The 20,229-nt window shown below is 39.9% G+C and overlaps 1 protein-coding gene and 1 pseudogene across 1 annotated transcript in view; one reads left to right on the forward strand and one right to left on the reverse strand.

The window, feature by feature from the left end:
• LOC118354319 (thymic stromal lymphopoietin) overlaps positions 1–13,252 on the reverse strand; it is a 65,120-nt gene extending 51,868 nt beyond the window's left edge. The window contains exon 1 of the mRNA XM_035714690.1: positions 13,067–13,252. Within this exon, the coding sequence (XP_035570583.1) occupies positions 13,067–13,252 (186 nt within the window). The remainder of the gene's footprint in view (positions 1–13,066) is intronic.
• Positions 13,253–13,284: 32 nt separating this feature from the next.
• Positions 13,285–20,229, forward strand: part of LOC112654023 (thioredoxin-dependent peroxide reductase, mitochondrial-like) — a 60,527-nt pseudogene continuing 53,582 nt past the window's right edge.

A 20,229-nucleotide genomic window follows, 5' to 3' on the forward strand; every position in this document is an offset into this window, starting at 1 on the left:
CTGATGAGTTGGGAGGCAATGTCGCTATATCATGGTTTTGGGACCAAACTGTCTGGGATGGAATACGGGCTCAGCTACTTACTAGCTGTGCGAACTTGGACAAACTAGTTAACCTCTCAGTTCCTCAGGACTATAATAATAGTCCTATGAGGGTATAGCTTTCTGAATCTTACCTACCACATAGTAAATACTAATAGCTTTAGCTATCACACTTTTTCCTTTAATACTTTAGTAAGATTTTAGAGTGGCTGCATCAGGGGCAGGTAGTATAATGACCCTTTAAATCTTTGTGGTACAATGTAAAAAGATTCTAACCTCATATAATTCTCCCACCAGGCTGCCAGAAATCTCAGCTATAGATTTCCTCCTTAAAATCCCCGCCTGCGGAGACACGAACTTTACAAATAGAAACTACTGTCCTTTGGATATTTCCATCTTTATTTTAATTTTATTTTAAAATTTATTTCTTGAAATTCAATTTGCCGACCTATAGGATGACACCCAGTGCTCATCCCATCATGTGCCCTCCTCAGTGCCCATCACCCTGTTACCCCATGCCTCCACCCTCTCTTTCTGCAACCCTTTGTTGCCCAAAGTTAGGAGTCTCTCATGGTTGTTTTCCTCTCTATTTTTTCTCCACTCAGTTCCCCTCCTTTCCCTTATAATCTCTTTCATTATTTCTTATGTTCCCTGTATGAGTGAGACCATATGATGATTGTCCTTCTCTGACTGACTGACTTCACTCAGCATCATACCCTCCAGGTCCAACCACGTCGATGTAAATGGTGGGTGTTCATCCTTTCTGATGGCTGAGGAATATTCCATTGTAGCTATAGACCAGATCTCCTTATCCATCATCTGTCGAAGGACATCGTGGCTTCTTTCCATCTTTAAACAACTATCCTATTCATTCTTCTCTAGGTAGAATAAGAACTCTCTATTTATTCTCCAATTTATACTTCAAATGTATTTTCATCTTGGCACCGAATTGTATGTTTATTTCTCCTACTGGACTATAAATCCCTTGGGCGTCCGTACTTTTTCCCCAGTGCTTAGCAGTGCAAGCTCAGAGTGTATTAGGCGAATAATAAATACGTTTTAAATAAAAACTGATTGAACTCTTCAGTTCTTAGAACCTCCAGGCCTCCTGATCCAATTTTCCTTTAAGACTTGACATCATTTCCATTTCAAGCTAAACATCTGCCAGTCATGATGAATAACTAGTTTCTCTTAAATATCCTTGTCCATTTCATTCTTCCTTGGGAATTTCAAAACTACTGAAATATAATATAAAAGATAAAAGAAATCATCCTTCCAGTCTCAGCTCAAGTATTTTCTGCATGAAACCTTTAAAATCCCTCCTAAAATGGCATAGCCATTCCGTTTTCTCATAAATCTATATTAATAATTATCTTTTAATTGTACTTTAATTACAATGTAATTATGTTTGCCTGCCAAGTTCTTTCAACTCTGTGTCTTCAATTCTAAACATGGAAAGTAGGTGGGATTTGAACACTGGTTGAATATATGAAAATGTTAAGAGTTCAAGAATTCCCCTCATTCACCACAGATGTGAGTTTATTTTTACCTTTGGATGTCACTAAGTAAAGAAAAAGACCCTGAGGGAACTGACTCATAAAACAACTAATGCTTGCTGGAGGTGATAGGGATGAAGAATTGAGTTTGGGAAGATCCCAAACTAGGGAATTTTTCTGGGCCAACAGATTAAGAACATCCAGTGCAGAGGAAGACCCTGGGCTCTAAGGATACATGTGGTCGGTGGGCTGTGGGGTCAGACAAAGAGGGACCAAGGTGAAAAAGTACCCTCAAGGAAGCTGTGGAGGACACCTACAAGAAACGTTGCCAACTGCTCCGTTCTGCCTAGGACTGGCCTGAGGCTCACAGATTGGTTCTGAATAGGTTCATCTTCTGGAATAAATCCCAAGGAAATGCATGCGTCCTCGGCACTGGGAAAATCACCGTGTGTTATGTTTACTGGAAGGGTATCTAATCACTTATAAGTAATGCTTTGTCCCTTCTCCACCAGAAATGTTGGTGCTCTTCAAGAAATTAAATTTGGAAGAAATAAGAGCAGAGAGTCCAGTTAATCATATAAGAATATCTAACTATTTCTCTCCTTTTAAAATTTTTATATTTAAATGATTATATTTTTAACTCTTGTTTCTTTTGTTACTTCTTTTCTCTATTTCTCTTGAAGTATATTGAAGATGTGTCACTGCTTAAAGTTTTCTGTGTTGCTTGAAGCTCTGTGCCCTGTGGGGGATATTTGTCATGCAGATCATTCATTGAGAAGAGCTGGCTTATTTTTAAGGGGTTAAAGGTTAAGCAGAAGATCCACATTAAAAATGAAGAAGAACTCTGAACCCACCTTTCAGAGACTTGCTAAGCACGTTAGTGGTTAGCGAAAGCTTTTACCTCCTTCTTCATGTACAAAACGTCTTTTTCTGAGAAAGAATGTCTCCTCAGTGCTCCACCAGAGCACAAATGATTATTTGTGTATTGCTTCTAAATCATACAGTAGTGTACGTTTGCTGAAATTACTGAAAGACTACAGAACAACTAAAATAAATGGATTTGCCACTTGACTCATTTATCCACATTAAAAGATTGCTAATACTTTGGTGCATAACCTTGAGATTATGTTTGGTTTACTTTCACATTTATATATATGTCTATAAACATATCAAGTGATTAACACATATATACGTTTTATAACGTTTGTACTCATAATATATAAAGATTTTTTAAAAGGTCGGTAAATATACATCATGTAGATGTTTTAAAGCACATTTTTGAATTTGTCAATATTCCCATCCCATCTTATCCAGAGTTGGAGTTTACTTCTTCTTCCTTTTGAATATGACTGACCGCCTTAGTGACTTGTTGGCAGAAGGATACTATGATTATTCTGGGAATAGATTGTAAAAGGTGACTACGGCTTCTACTTGGCTCTTTCTGGTTTGGAAAATATACCTCCTTTGGGAGCCCTAAAATGTTAAAAAGTCTGGCTATCCTGAAAAATTCATACTAGAGAGACCATGTGGAATAACAGAGGGGCAGGATCTGAGACAGATAGACATGAGGGGGAGAGAGACGGAGGGAGAGACGTCCCAGTGTGAGTCACCAGATACTTGATCATTCAGGCCCCAGCCTTAGAGCTGCCCCAGCTGACGTTGAGTAGCAGAGACACAAGAAGTCCTACCAAACCCTGCACAAATTGCAGATTTATGAGGAAAGTAGATGTTTTGTTCTCTTGAGCCATAAAATTTGGGAATTTTTTTTTTTTTTCCACAGCAGCAGAAGGTAACTGGAACACATCTACTAAACCTCTCTTAATGTTATGGGTATGATTATATTTAAACATTTTTCTATTATTGGATATTAAGGCTTTTTTATAGTTTTTGATTGATATATAGTAGTCAAGCAACTTTGATCATATGTGTCTGTGCACTTGTCCAGTAACTATTTTAAGTTGAATTCTTAGGGATTCGAGACATTACACAGAAGTATGTCATGGTGGTTGTTTTGTCATATTTCAAATTGTATGTGTTTATCCTTTATGGTCCTTGCCCGTGTAAGGCAGGAGATAGTAGTAAGCCATATACAAAATCACAATAAATTAGTTATTTAATCTTGCGAATGAAAATGATATGATGGTGATGGCAGTTATTACTATAATATTTCTAACCTTAGAGGGTTCTTTCCTCTCAGTTTGAGGGCAGAGGACATTTTAGAATACTCTGTGGCATTTTTCTCAAAGTACGAATAGTTACAATTTTCGACCTTTCTACACAGCCTTCTTCCTCTTCTAGTCACTTAGTTGAGAACCATCTCATCCGTGAGGCTCCACAATGTTTGCACAAAGTACACTGGAAGGAGTTTAGCATTGCCTATATGGAATACGGAGAAAATAATCTTTGTATTTTCCTTATTTTATGAGAAAAATAAAATATAACATAATGGGGAAGATATTAATAATTGAATTTGAATAAAGCTTCCAACCTACAAATAAATACTTTCTAAATTTTTTTTTTAATAATTTATTTATTTATTTTTTAAATTTATTTATGATAGTCACACAGAGAGAGAGAGAGAGGCAGAGACACAGGCAAAGGGAGAAGCAGGCTCCATGCACCGGGAGCCTGACGTGGGACTCGATCCTGGGTCTCCAGGATCGCGCCCTGGGCCAAAGGCAGGCGCCAAACCGCTGCACCACCCAGGGATCCCAATACTTTCTAAATTTCTAATGAGAAAGTTTTTGTTGTTCCCATGGGCATAGCTTTTGTTAAAAGTTTTTTTTTTTGTAGATATGTGTAAGGATTTATGCTTGAAATAGTTACTACACACAATTCCCTGGTGAAGGCTTGGTGATGTTCTTTTTTAATTTTTTTTGGTTTTAAAAAAAGAATAGCCATGGTTTATTAGCCACGTCTTATTAAATTCAAATTCTAAATGCTTTAAACACTTTTAAAATCAAGTCTTCAGGAATGTTTGTTATTTTCAGATCAAGAAACTGAAACAAACTTAAATAACATGTTTCAGCTTTCTCAACTAGTAAAAGGGAAGTTAGAATTTGAACTTATTTGTGATTTAAAAACTCCATGACTTTAACCATGATGTTACACTGCCTGTTCTCGAATAATTCCTTAGTTATGACAAGTAATAAGTCTAAGTGAAGTACAGTGCTCCTTTAATGTACTATGGTACTCTTCTGTTACACATCCCATCCAAATTCATATGTTGAAGTCCTAATTCTCTGAAGCTTAGAATATAACCATATTTGGAGATAAGATCTTTATTTTTTATTCATTTATTTTTATTGAAGTTCTATTTGCCAACATATAGTATAACACCCAGTGCTCATCCCGTCAAGTACCACCCTCAGTGCCCATCACCCAGTCACCCCATCCCCCTGCCTGCCTCCCCTTACACTACCCCTTGTTCGTTTCCCAGAGGTAGGAGTCTCTAATGGTTTGTCTCCCTCTCTAATTTTTTCCACTCATTTTCTCTCCTATCCTTTATAATCCCTTTCACTATTTCTTATATTCCCCTTATGAGTGAAATCATATAATGTTTGTCCTTCTCCGATTGACTTACTTCACTCAGCATCATACCCTCCAGTTCCATCCACGTCGAAGCAAATGGTGGGTGTTCGTCCTTTCTAATGGCTGAGGAATATCCCATTGAATACATAGACCACAGCTTCTTTATCCATCGTCTGTCGATGGACACCGAGGCTCCTTCCACAGTGTGGCTGTTGTGGCCATTGCTGCTGCAAACATCGGGGTGCAGGTGTCCCGGCGTTTCATTGCATCTGTATCTTTGGGGTAAATCCCCAACAGTGCAATTACTGGGTCGTAGGGCAGGTCTATTTTTAACTCTTTGAGGAACCTCCACACAGTTTCCCATAGTGGCTACACCAGTTCACATTCCCACCAACAGTGTAAGAGGGTTCCCCTTTCTCCACATCCTCTCCAACATTTGTGGTTTCCTGCCTTGTTAATTTTCCCCATTCTCACTGGTGTGAGGTGGTATCTCATTGTGGTTTTGATTTGTATTTCCCTGATGGCAAGTGATGCAGAGCATTTTCTCATGTGCATGTTGGCCATGTCTATGTCTTCCTCTGTGAGATTTCTCTTCATGTCTTTTGCCCATTTCATGATTGGATTGTTTGTTTCTTTGGTGTTGAGTTTAATAAGTTTTTTTATAGATCTTGGGAACTAGCCCTTTATCTGATAGGTCATTTGCAAATATCTTCTCCCATTCTGTAGGTTGTCTTTGAGTTTTGTTGACTGTATCCTTTGCTGTGCAAAAGCTTCTTATCTTGATGAAGTCCCAACAGTTCATTTTTGCTTTTGTTTCTTTTGCCTTCGTGGATGTATCTTGCAAGAAGTTTACTGTGGCCGAGTTAAAAAAGGGTGTTGCCTGTATTCTTCTCTAGGATTTTGATGGAATCTTGTCTCACATTTAGATCTTTCATCCATTTTGAGTTTATCTTTGTGTATGGTGAAAGAGAGTGGTCTAGTTTCATTCTTCTGCATGTGGATGTCCAATGTTCCCAGCACCATGTATTGAAGAAACTGTCTTTCTTCCAATGGATAGTCTTTCCTCCTTTATCGAATATTAGTTGACCATAAAGTTCAGGGTCCACTTCTGGATTCTCTATTCTGTTCCATTGATCTATGTGTCTGTTTTTGTGCCAGGACCACACTGTCTTGATGACCACAGCTTTGTTGTACAACCTGAAATCTGGCATTATGATGCCTCCAGGTATGGTTTTCTTTTTTAAAATTCCCCTGGCTATTCGGGGTCTTTTCTGATTCCACACAAATCTTAAAATAATTTGTTCTAACTCTCTGAAGAAAGTCCATGGTATTTTGATAGGGATTGCATTAAATGTGTATATTGCCCTGGGTAACATTGACATTTTCACAATATTAATTCTGCCAATCCATGAGCATGGAATATTTTCCCATCTCTTTGTGTCTTCCTCAATTTCTTTCAGAAGTGTTCTATAGTTTTGAGGGTATAGATCCTTTACCTCTTTGGTTAGGTTTATTCCTAGGTATCTTATGCTTTTGGGTGCAATTGTAAATGGGATTGACTCCTTAATTTCTCTTTCTTCAGCCTCATTGTTAGTGTATAGAAATGCCACTGACTTCTGGGCATTGATTTTGTATCCTGCCATGCTACCGAATTGCTGTATGAGTTCTAGCAATCTTGGGGTGGAGACTTTTGGGTTTTCTATGTAGAGTATCATGTCATCGGCGTAGAGGGAGAGTTTAACTTCTTCTTTGCCAATTTGAATGCCTTTAATGTCTTTTTGTTGTCTGATTGCTGAGGCTAGGACTTCCAGTACTATGTTGAATAGCAGTGGTGAGAGTGGACACCCCTGTCTTGTTCCTGATCTTCAGGGAAAGGCTCCCAGTGCTTCCCCATTGAGAATGAGATTTGCTGTGGGCTTTTCGTAGATGGCTTTTTAGATGTTGAGGAATGTTCCCTCTATCCCTACACTCTGAAGAGTTTTGATCAGGCTGCACCAGTTCACATTCCCACCAACAATGCAAGAGGGTTCCCTTTTCTCTGCATCCTCTCCAACATCTGTTGTTTCCCGTCATGTTAATTTTCCCCATTCTCACTGGTATGAAGTGGGATCTCATTGTGGTGTTGATGTGTATTTCCCTGATGGCAAGTGATGCAGAGCATTTTCTCATGTGCTTCTTGGCCACGTGTATGTCTTCCTCTGTGAGATTTCTGTTCCTGTCTTTTGCCCATTTCATGATTGGATTGTTTGTTTCTTTGCTGTTGAGATTAATAAGTTCTTTATAGATCTTGGAAACTAGCCCTTTATCTGATAGGTCATTTGCAAATATCTTCTCCCATCTGTAGATTGTCTTTTAGTTTTGTTGACTGTTTCCTGTGCTGTGCAGAAGCTTTTTATCCTGATTTGGTCCGAATAGTTCATTTTTGCTTTTGTTTCCCTTGCCTTCATAGCTGGATCTTGCAAGAAGTTGCTGTGGCCGAGTTCAAACAGGGTGTTTCCTGTGTTCTCCTCTAGGAGTTTGATGGCTTCTTGTCTCACATTTAGATCTTTCATCCATTTTGAGTTTATCTTTGTGTCTGGTATAAGAGAATGGTCCTGTTTCATTCTTCTGCATGTGGCTGTCCAATGTTCCCAGCACCATTTATTGAAGAGATTTTCCTTTCCAGTGGATGGTCTTTCCTGCTTTGTCGAATATTAGTTGACCATAGAGTTGAGGAGTCATTTCTGGGTTCTCTATTCTGTTCCATTGATCTTTGTGTCTGTTTTTGTGCCAGTACCACACTCTCTTGATGATCATAGCTTTGAAATACAGTTTGAAATCTGGCATTGTGAGGCCCCTGGCTCTGGTTTTCTTTTTCAATATTCCCCTGGCTATTCAGGGTCTTTTCTGATTCCACACAAATCTTTTTTTTTTTTTAAGATTTTATTTATTTATTCAGAGAGAGAGAGAGAGAGACAGAGGCAGAGACACAGGCAGAGGGAGTAAAAGGCTCCATACAGGGAGCCCAACGTGGGACTTGATCCCGAGTCTCTGGGATCATGCCCTGGACTGAAGGCGGCGCTAAACCACTGAGCCACCTGGGCTGCCCTGATTCTATACAAATCTTAAGATAATTTGTTCCAACTCTCTGAAGAGAGGCCATGGTATTTTGATAGGGATTGCATTAAACATGTATATTGCCCTGGGTAACATAGACATTTTCACAATATTAATTCTGCCAATTCATGAGCATGGAATATTTTTCCATCTCTGTGTCTTCTTCCATTTCTTTCAGAAATGTTCTGTAGTTTTTAGGGTATAGATCCTTTACCTCTTTGGTTAGGTTTATTCCTAAGTATCTTATGCTTTTGGGTGCAATTGTAAATGGGATTGACTCCTTAATTTCTCTTTCTTCAGTCTCATTGTTAGTGTATAGAAATGCCACTGATTTCTGGGCATTGATTTTGTATCCTGCCATGCTGCCAAATTGCTGTATGAGTTCTAGCAATCTTGGGGTGGAGGCTTTTGGGTTTTCTGTGTACATTCTCATGTCATCTGCAAAGAGGGAGAGTTTGACTTCTTCTTTGCCAATTTAAATGCCTTTTATTTCTCTTTGTTGCCTGATAGCTGAGGCCAGGATCTAGTACTATGTTGAATAGCAGTGGTGGGAGTGGGCATCCCTGTCTTGTTCCTGATTTTAGGGGAAAGGCTCTCAGTGCTTCCCCATTGAGAATGATATTTGCTGTGGGCTTTTTGTAGATGGCTTTTAAGATATTGAGGGATGTTCTCTCTCTCCCTACACTCCAAAGAGTTTTGATTGGGAATGGATGCTGTATTTTGTTAAATGCTTTCTCTGATCATATGGTTCTTTTTTTTTCTCTTGTTGATATGATCAATCACATTGATTGCTTTATGAATGTTGAACCAACCTTGCATCCCGGGGATAAATCCCACTTGGTCGTGGTGAAAAATCTTCTTAATGTATTGTTGGATCCTACTGGCTAGTATCTTGTTGAGAATTTTTGCATCTGTGTTCATCAGGAATATTGGTCTATAATTCTCCTTTTTGGTGGGGTCTTTGTCTGGTTTTGGAATCAAGGTGATGCTGGCCTCATAAAATGAGTTTGGAAGTATTCCCTCTATTTCTATCAGCTTTATTAGAATAGGTATGGTTTCTTCTTTAAATGTTTGATAGAATTCCCCTGGGAAGCCATCTGGCCCTGGACTTCTGTGTCATGGGAGGTTTTTGATGACTGCTTCAATTTCATCCCTGGTTATTGGCCTGTTCAGGTCTTCTATTTCTTCCTGTTCCAATTTTGGTAATTTGTGGTTTTCCAGAAATGCATCAATTTCTTCTAGATTGCCTAACTTGTTGGCATATAGCTGCTCATAATAAGTTTTTAAAATCATTTGTATTTCCTTGGTTATGGTTGTGATCTCTCCTCCTTCATTCATGACTTTATTAATTTGAGTATTTTCCCTTTTTATTAAGGCTGGCTAGTGGTTTATCTATCTTATTAATTCTTTCAAAGAACCAGCTTTGGTTCTGGTTTTGTTGATCTGTTCCACAATTCTTCTGGTCTCTATTTCATTGAGTTCTGCTCAAATCTTTATTATCCCCCTTCTGCCTGGTGTAGGTTTTATTTGCTATTCTTTCTCTAGTTCCTTTAGGTGTGAGGTTAGCTTGTGTATTTGAGTTTTTTCAATTTTTTGAGGGAGGCTTGTATTGTGATGTGTTTCCCTCTTAGGACCTTTTTTGCTGTATCTCTAAGATTTTGAATGGTTGTATCTTCATTTTCATTAGTTTCTGTGAATCTTTTTAATTATTCTCTAATTTCCTGGTTGACCCATTCATCTTTTATTTTATTTTTATTTTTTTAAAGATTTTATTTATTTATTCATGAGAGACACACACAGAGAGAGGCAGAGACACAGGCAGAGTGAGAAGCAGGCTTCACGCAGGGAGCCCAAGGTGGGACTCAATCCTGGGTCTCCAGGATCACACCCTGGGCTGAAGGCAGCGCTAAACCGCTGAGCCACCCGGGCTGCCCCCATTCATCTTTTAGTTGGGTGCTCTTTAACCTCCATGTGTTTGAGTTTCTTCCAAATTTCTTCTAGTGATTGAGTTCTAGTTTCAAATCATTGTGGTCTGAAAATATGCAGGGGACATTCCAATCTTTTGGTACCTGATTTGTGACCGAGTATGTGGTCTATTCTGGAGAAAGTTCCATGTGTGCTTGAGAAGAATGTGTATTCAGTTGCGTTTAGATGTAAAATTCTGTAAATATCTGTGAAATCTATCTGGTCCAGTGTATCATTTAAAGCTCTTGTTTCTTTGGAGATGTTGTGCTTAGAAAATCTGTCATTCGCAGAAAGTGCCACGTTGAAGTCTCCTAATATTACCGTATTATTATCTAAGTATCTCTTTACTTTGGTTTTTAATTAATCGATATACTTGGCAGCTCCCACATTAGGGGCATAAATATTCATGATTATTAGGTCTTCTTGTTGGATAGATCCTTTAAGTATGATACAGTGTCCCTCTTCATCTCTTACTACAGTCTTTGGGATAAACTTTAATTTATCTGATATGAGGATTGTTACCCCTGCTTTCTTTTGAGGACCATTTGAATGGTAAATGGTTCTCCAACCTTTCATTTTCAGGCAGAGGTGTTCTTAGGTCTAAAACGAGTCTCTTGTAGACAGCAAATAGATGGGTCTTGCTTTTTATCTAGTCCAATACCCTGTGTCTTTTCATGGGATCATTTAGCTCATTCACGTTCAGAGTAACTATTGAAAGATATGAATTTAGTGTCATCATGATATCTATTCAGTCCCTGTTTTTGTGGATTCTTGGACTTTCTCTTATAGGGGGCCCCCTTAATATTTCTTGCAGAGCTGGTTTGGAGGTCACATATTCTTTCAGTTTCTGCCTATCTTGGAAGCTCTTCATCTCTCCTTCTATTCTGAATGAGAGCCTTGCTGGATAAAGTATTCTTGGTTGCATGTTCTTCTCATTTAGGACCCTGAATACATCCTGCCAGCCCTTTCTGGCCTGCCATGTCTCTGTGGAGAGGTCTGGTATTAATCTGATATTTCTCCCGGTAAGTTAAGAATCTCTTGTCTCCTGTTGCTTTAAGGATTTTCTCTTTAACTTTGGAATTTGCAAGTTTCGCTATTAAATGTGGAGGTGTTGAATGGTTTTTATTGATTTTAGGGGGAGGACCTCTCTATCTCCTGGATCTGAATGCCTGTTTCACTCCCCAAATTAGCTATGATTTGTTCAAATATGCTGTCTGGTCCTCTGTCCCTCTCAGTGCCCTCTGGAACCCCAATTATACATAGATTTTTCTTTCTGAGGCTGTCATTATTTCCTCATGGTATCTTAATTGTTCTTTTTCCTCAGCTTCCTTCCTTACCACCAACTTGTCTTCTATGTCACTCACTCTTTTTTCTACCTCATTAACCCTCGTCGTTAGGACATCCAGTTTGGATTGTACCTCATTTAATTGATTGTTAATTTTGTCCTGATTAGATCTCAATTCTGCGGTCATGAAGTCTCTTGAATCCTTTATGCTTTATTCCAGAGCCACCAGTAGCTTTATAATTGTGCTTCTGAATTGGCTTTCTGACATCGAATTGCAATCCATATTCTGTAACTCTGTGGCAGAGAGTAGTTTCCAGTTCTTTCTTTTGTGGTGAATTCCTCCTTCTAGTCATTTTTGCTCAGTGCAGAGTGGCTGTATGAGTGGGCTGAGTCAAAAATATCAGCCATGACCTAAGTAAAATCTGCCCTAGATGATTCCAAAGAGGTCAGAGGCCAGAAAATGAAAAAGAAGATCAGAACAAAATAAAAAAAAAAGGACCACTAAAGTGAAAAAGAAATCTTAAAGCAAAGTAGTAAAAAATAAAAGCCAAAAATCCCAAAGAAGAAGAAAAACAAAAAAGAAAAAAAAATAAAGAGGAAAAAGAGAAAAAATTTTAAAAAGGCAGGAACTGGGAGATGGTGGTGGTGACCAAGTTGTAGTGGAGGGAGAATGTAGTCTACCTGAGGGGTCCTAGAGGGTGATCCTCTTGCTTCTGAGTATATTAAGTTCTGTATGTTAGAAGATGCTCAGTCCCAAATTTATATAAATGAGAAATACTTGTAGAGAGCCCCAACACTGCCCACCATAACATAAAGGAGATAAAAGAGGGGGGCAGAATGGGAATGAGGAGAGAATATAATCTCACAGAATGAACCAGCACAGTATACCACTTGGTTCTGGGTGTATGGTGGTCATATTTTAGAAGGTATTAACTTCTGCCATTTTAGGATGACTGGGTGATGGGCACTGAGGGGGGCACTTGATGGGATGAACACTGGGTGTTATGCTATATATTGGCAAATTGAACTCCAATTAAAAAATATTCAACCCCCCCATCCCCCCGAGACACCTGCGTCCCAACGTTTATGGCAGCAATGTCCACAATAGCCACCCTGTGCAAGGAGCCTCGGTGTCCATCGACAGATGATGGATAAAGAAGCTGTGGTCTATGTATACAATGGGATATTCTTCAGCCATTAGAAAGGACGAACACCCCCCCAGGGATCGGGGCTCAGCCCCCTCTGCCCGGTGCCCCCCGCAGGGATCGGGGCTCAGCCCCCTCCACCCGGTGCCCCCCCCAGGGATCGGGGCTCAGCCCCCTCCGCCCGGTGCCCCCCCAGGGATCAGGGCTCAGCCCCCTCCGCCTGGTGCCCCCCCACAGAGATTGGGGCTCAGCCCCCTCCACCCGGTGCCCCCCCAGGGATCGGGGCTCAGCCCCCTCCGCCCGGTGGCCCCCCAGGGATCAGGGCTCAGCCTCCTCCGCCCGGTGCCCCCCCCAGAGATTGGGGCTCAGCCCCCTCCGCCCGGAGCCCCCTCAGCAGGGATCGGGGCTCAGCCCCCTCCACCCGGTGCCCCCCCCAGGGATCGGGGCTCCCCCCGCCCCTCCCCCCTGGTTCTTCCTTCCGTCCGCCTTCCTCCCCGGTCCCCGTTTACATCCGGCGGATCCGGGGGTGCAGGGCTGGGAAGCTGCCGGGGTGGGCTGCCCGGGGTGCCCCCTCCTCCGCCCGCCGCCTGCCTCCGGCTCTTGAATTCTTGTAAACGCTCATCGACCGAGACCCTTCGCACAGGTGGAGAATCAAACCCTAAAGCACACTTCACAGCCGCTGCACCTGTAAACATTTCGATGGTTGAAATGACATTTCAAGCCAAAAATGCATTCTCCGCCCCGCGGACAAACTAAGGGTGGCGTTTCCTGCGCTGACGCGACCGGGGTGGGGCCTGAGCGCGGATCCCGCTCGTCCGCGCCCAGTTTCCCAGGTGCCGTGAGGCGTTCACCTGCAGAGCACGCACCTGCGGGAGCGGCCCTCGAGCTCCTTAAAGCCCCGCCCAGGGGCGCACCTGGCGGGGGCGGGGCAGCTCCCCCAGGTGCACGCACCTGAGCATCAGCACTGATCCTAGTGACCGGGTCGTCAGGGAGGCAGAGGGTTGGGTACCAGGTGCACTAGCGTCGTCCTGCTGTCTCAGCGGTAGATGCGCCGGAAGATTCCATTTCTAAAGTTTTATTTGTAGATTTTTCTATAGACAAATCTATAGATTTGTGAATTTTCTATTCATAGGTAAGTTACTTTATTTTCCTTTACGTGCTGCTCATCTTTGGTCTGCCACATCAGCTCCTGATTTGGCCTCATAGAGATTGAGCAGTTTTTCATCTTTTTCTGTCTTCTGGAAAATAAGTAGGGTAGGTATGATCCACCAGTATTCTGGAACTTACTTTTAAAAATACATGGATGCAGAGCTTTTGGGATAGAGATTTTTATATTGATTCAGATGAATTCTCCGTGGGGAATTTTTCCTACACTTTGATGATTTACATTTTCTTAGAAATGGATCCTGTTCATTAAAGACTTTAGTTTTTCACTAGAGTGGCACCTAGTATCTCTCATAATTTACAATTTTTTTTTCCTCTGGTTTGGTGTTTGTCTTCCAGATTGAGATTGCAGACTACCGACTCGTATTATCGCTTCCTTGTTTTGTGGTTTGGACAAGACTCTTAATGCTCCGTGACTCATTTACTCACCTGAAAGTTAGAATACAAATGATATTTACGTGGTAAGTTGATATCATTGATTGTGAATCATTCAATATAGTTTGTGGCACATTGTCGTAAGTTTCTACCATTATTTTATTTCTTATTCTAATCGTTAAATATTTTGTTCCTTTTTCCCTGCTTTTTTTGGATCACTCTTGCCATTTCATGTTGTTGTTGTTTTTTCAGAGACTGGTTCTTGAACTTACATATTTATCCTATGTTTTAAAATGTACTATTAATTCTAAATTTAGTTCTTATTTATTTTCTTTTTGTAGGCACATATTGTTTTTATTTATCTAGTTCCTATTATTCTAAAAGTTTACTTTGTTCATTTTCTTTTTACTGTGTCTAAGAAATACTCATAATGTTCTAAATTTTCTTAGTACAGTTTTAGCATTTTCATTGTTTTTTCTTTAAGATTTTATTTGTTTATTTGAGAGAGAGAAGTAGAGAGAGCATGAGTATGGGGAGCGGCAGAGGGAGAGGGAGAAGCAGGCTCCTCACTGAGGGGGGCCTGATGTGGGCTCCGCCCTAGGACCCTGGGGTCATGACCTGAGCCCATGGCAGACACATTAACCAACCACCTGAGCCATCCAGGTGCCCCATTTTCATTATTTTTAGCATCCAGATAATCTCTAAGTCAGTTTGCTGTAGGAGTTATTGAGTAGAATAACCTAGTATTTTAGTTTATTGTTTTAATTTCCTTTCATTTTTCTTCTGTATTCTTAGCACGTTCCTCATGTTCAGTGATTCAGTTGTTTGAGACTTTAATTATACTCTTAACTGCCTCTAATGTGGGTCAGTTGCTGTTTTACAGTTTAGATTTTCTGAAATCTTCTTCATCACACCCATCTTCTTCACTCATTCTGTTGTCTTTCATTTCATTATTCTATTTTTATTTTTATTTTTCTGTTATCTTCTCATTTCAGTATTTCCCCCTTTATATGTTTTCTTCCAATTTATAGAAGCAGATTTTTTACTCTTTGTAGGTTACCAGTGAAGTTCCTAAAATTTCTCCTAGATTCTTCAATAACTTGTGAAGCCCTCAGGATGTATTTCCTTTTACTTTGTACCACTCCCCTCACCCCCCGACCCAGGTCTCTTTTTAATTTTTTTTGTCTTCCTTTTTTGCATCCTTCAAAAAAGGTGAAATATAGCCAGGCTCTGATTTTACTACTCTGTCCATTGGGTTGGTTTTTTTTTTAGTGGTATAATTACTAGATATTTTATTTTTTTAATATATATATATATATATATATATATATATATATATATATATAGGATATAGGATCCTTGGCTTAAATCTACAACTGGAAATTGTGCTAATTGGCATAGCTCCAAATATATGGTGCCTCTTCTCTATTTTTTATTGGATGTTCTTTCCACTCCTGCATAGTAATCTAAACTGATTTTTGTGTAATGCTTAATTTTAGAATTTGCTGTTATAAGGATTTCTCTTTTCTGCTTTCCCCACATAGTGCTTAAATTGTGGGTGCCACAACCCTTAAAACTCATTGTTACACTATCAGTTTCTTATTCTTTTTTTAAAAAAGATTTTATTTATTTATTCCTGAGAGACACAGAGAGAGAGGCAGAGACATAGGCAGAGGGAGAAGCAGGCTCCATGCAGGGAGCCCGATGTGGGACTCAATCCCAGGACCCCGGGATCATGCCCTGAGCCGTAGGCAGATGCTCAACCACTGAGCCACCCAGGAGTCCCTACACTGTCAGTTTCAATTTCTCTTCCATTCCACTTATATATTCTCTGAAATCCGATGGTACCACTCTGAAACTTGGGCAAGAGGCTGTATACTGTAGAGTACCCAACTCTGAGTCATTTCCAGCCATGCCTAAGCCCACAGGGGTAGTTGTCTATGAGTCCAGTGAGAAGCGTGCACCTGTAGCCCTCTCATCCTCTTGTTACACACATAAAGGGCCTCTGAATCTCCAGACTTTTCCATCCAAATGGCCCCAAACTCACTTTTTGGACTTCCACAGTGCTCTTCTCTGGTCCATCTTGTTGAATGCTGTACTTTGCACTGGGGTGTCCATTTGTTGGCTTTAGTAGTGCCTAGAGATGCTTCTTAGAGGTGGTAAGTAGAATGACCAGTCTTAGGTATGAAGACTAGGGTGACCACCTGCTGAGCAAATGGCTCTTTGTGGGCAGGCTGGTCCAGGGTGTGGGAAAAGAAGAGGGGGTGCTATGGGCTGAGAGCCAGAAGCTGACTTCTTGGGTAGGCACATCTCAATACAGAACCCTGAGGAAATCTGGAATTCCAAAACACAACCTAAACTTATACATTATTATGGAGATATATTTTCAAATATAGGAAGATATGACATTTTATTTGGGTTTTTAAGCTTAATTTATAAATTTTAAATAGACATGATATATAGGCTTTCATTTTTTCTTTCTTTGTGCTTCACAGTTGTTAAGAGTGAGAGTGCTTCCTGGTTGTAGGAAAGTGATGGGAGAAAAAGGGTAAAAGAAGAACAGAGAGCTCTGCTCTACAGAGCTGAAGGTCCAGAATGGTAGGAGGAAGTCAGCGCCCTAATTTTCTGGGTTGTAAGTCCTCTGTTCTCCAAGTCTGTGTAGTGATGATGAATTAGTGATACTAGTCTAAGAGTAAGTGGAATATAATATTGTACATTAGTTGTAATATTAATATTCAGAAACAGTGGTTGCCACAATGTTAGTGCAGAAGAGCTGATTTTAGGAGCCAGTCCCATCAACCTTTATAGTTGAAAGTAATATTTTTCAATGAATGATACTAGGTAAACCTTTATGCTAAAGCAGAAAATAATTTTTTTATCTTCCAATTTGGTGACTTCAAGGGAAGTAACATAGTAAAATAAATAAAATCAGAAGTATAGTTAGGGATACTAAAAGGTAGTTCTTACTGAAATCATGTAATTTCAATAGTCTTTTACTGATTTCTAAGATTTTAAAATAATGCTATTGGAGTCAGTTTGTAACAGTTGTATTTGATCTTAAGGAAAAACTAAAGTTTTTGTGTAATTTTTAATAGCATTCATTTATTCACTTAAGACATATATATGTTGCATTTCCATTGTGTGCCATGTACTCCTTTGAATTCTAGAATATAGTGGGAAATAGTAATACTGGGGGTGGGCTAGGTTTAATCTTTATGGGATAACCTTACTGAATTTGGGTTAGTAATGAGTATTAAGATGAGTTTTATTTTAATGGTTTTAATCACAACCCTCTTCATTGTTCTTTGCTGAATTACAATTAACAGAAGATGTGTTCCTGCTTTGGAGACTTAAAATATGAACACTAGCTCTGGTCACACGGTTCTTTTCCAGAAATTTTCAATTTCACATTGCTGACTCAATTAATTATAAATTTCTCACTCTAGCATTGAAGATTTTCATAATATGTTACCTACTTCCTTAGCCTTATTGGTTACTCCTGTCTTGATGCATCTTCTGTTCTGGCAATCTTGGCTTACTTGCTGTTTCCCGACTGTGTCTACACTTTCTTCATTTTGAGCCTTTCCTTATGCAATTCCTTTTCACTATAATCTGTCCCTCTAAATCCTGAAATCCTCCCTCCTGTTACCTCAAGACCTCCTTAAGCATGACTTTCTCCACGAAGCATTTTCTGAATCCCCTTTACTGAGTTTTCATTCTACTGAGCCCTCGTAAAACACTGTCTCTACTTCTCTTAAGGAAAAAGAAAATTGTCTTTTATTATAGTTATTGTTTCCTGTTCTGATCTCTCCTTGATGGTGGAATCTTAGTCTCTTTTGTGTGTTTAATACCTAGCAAGTACTGACTATAGGCCAGTATGACATGAACAAAGAGGAGACATTGATTTGGGATCCTCTTTTGAAAGACCTGCACATGCCTGCCATTATGGACTGAATATTTGTGTCCTTCCTCCCCCTGCCCCCAAATTCATATGTTGAAGCTCTGACCTGCAATATAAATGTATTTGGAATAAGGAAGCAATTATGGTTAAATGAGGTCATAAGGGAAGGGCCCTGATTTGATGGGATTAGTGTCCTTATAAGAAGAGACGCCACAGTACCTTCTCTTCATCTTTTTTGTTTTTGATTTTTTTTTTCCCATCAAGTGAGGACAAAGTGAAAAGGTGACTGTCTACAAGCCAGGAGGAGAGCTCTCACCAGGAATGGAATCAGCTGGCACCTTCATCTTGGACTTCCAACCTCCAGAATTGTGAGAAAATTAATTTGTTGTTTAAGCTACCCAGACTATGGTATTTTGTTATGGCAGCCCTAGCTGACTAAAACAGGTTTTGGCAGTAGGTGTGGGGTGCTGCTGTAACAAATACCTAAAAATGTGACTGTGGCCTTGGAACTGGGTGATATATTATGGCTAGAAGAGTTTTGAGTCAAGTGTTAGAAAAATCTGAGATTGCTAAAAAGGGATTGTTTGTAGAAGTACTGGATTTTATTTTATTTATTTTTTTTAAAGATTTATTCATTTATTTTAGAGAGAGAAAGAGAGCGGTGGAAAGGGCAGAGGCAGGAGAGAAAAACCCAAGCAGACTCTACCCTGAATGCAGGGCAGGACATGGGGCTGGGGCTTAAGACCCTGAAATCACTATGCTGAAATCACGACCTGAGCTGAAACCTAGGATCAGATGCTTAACTGACTGTGCCACCCAGGCACTCCTAGAAATACTGGATTTTAAAGACCATTCTGGTGAGGTCTCACAAAGAAATGATGACCAGGTTATTGGAAACTAGAGGAAACGTGATCATTGTGAGTGGCAGATAAGTTGGCTGAATTATATTCTACTGTTTTGCAGAAGATAGACCTTGTGAGTGATGAAAGGGGTATTTGGCAGGGGAGATTTCTAAGCGAAGTCCTCCTTACTGCTTTATAGTAAAATTTGGAAGGAGAGATATGAATTGAAAAAGGAACCAGTACTTGGAGATTTGGATAATTCTCATCCTTTCCATATTATAAAAAATGAGAAAGCATGTTCTGAAGAGAACACTAACCACAGGATAAAGAGATATTGAGTACAACTCATGGACTTAATTAGACATCTCAACAGAAGCCAGGAATAGAGATAGGATTATATCAGCAGAGATACTGTCATTTTGAATGAAAAGGGGCAGAAAAAGTAGGACAAAGGTAAAGGAAGGCTGTCAGACTTCTTGGGTTTCTATAAAAATGTGACCATAGAGCTCTTTGGCTGTAGATGTGTACTATTCTTCAAGCAAGGGAAGAATGACCTTTAAAGCAATTCAGAGATCACAGGGCTGTCACTCCCATTACAAGTCCGGGGCAAGGCTGCTTCCCCATTGGTTTCAGAAGGCTTGCTCCTGCAGAGAACCACACGGTGGGGTCCTTCACAGAGAACCAGAGGGGTCAGCTCACAACTTCTCCCCAAGCTGAAGGATTGTGGGTACCCCCCACAGAACCAAAGGAGCAGGGCTGTCCCCTAACTACAGATCTGTGGGAGGCATTCTGCTACTCCAGTGGGCCTAGATGGTTGGATAGTAAGCTAAAAGGCATTGTTCTTGAGCAACACAACTTTGGAGGAAGATCTTACAGGCTCTTGGTCTAAAAATATAAACATGATAATTCATAGTCTTACCTTTTCATTTTAAAATTAAAGAATCAAGCTCAGAGTGGTAGAAAAAAATTGTCCATTAGATTTGAAGCACTTTTATGTACCATGTGTTATTTATCTTTGTATTCCTACCTGTATAACATAGTTCTTGGTGCATAAAAATCACTTGGGAAATAAATTTCACCAGTAAACATGATTGGTGAATGTTTGCTAAATAATAGCTTGTAGACAAAGCATAAATATTAGTTCTCTTCATTTTGAAAAACATTAAAATTAATCTAAAGAAGAAGTGCTGAGAATTATAGTAAAGGCATCAGTCAAAGAGATTGGTACTTTTCAGGAAAATGAAAAGTAGATGCTTTTATAGCAGTGGTTACCCTATAGAACAAGGAGCTGAAGTCCAGGCCTATATGAGAAATGGCTGAAGCAGAAGTAAGAACCAGATTTTTCTTCCAGAGCAAAACTACCACAAACTAACATGTACTGAGAATAGGA

Source organism: Canis lupus, chromosome 3 (assembly GCF_003254725.2).
Source record: "Canis lupus dingo isolate Sandy chromosome 3, ASM325472v2, whole genome shotgun sequence".
Lineage (NCBI taxonomy): Eukaryota > Metazoa > Chordata > Mammalia > Carnivora > Canidae > Canis > Canis lupus.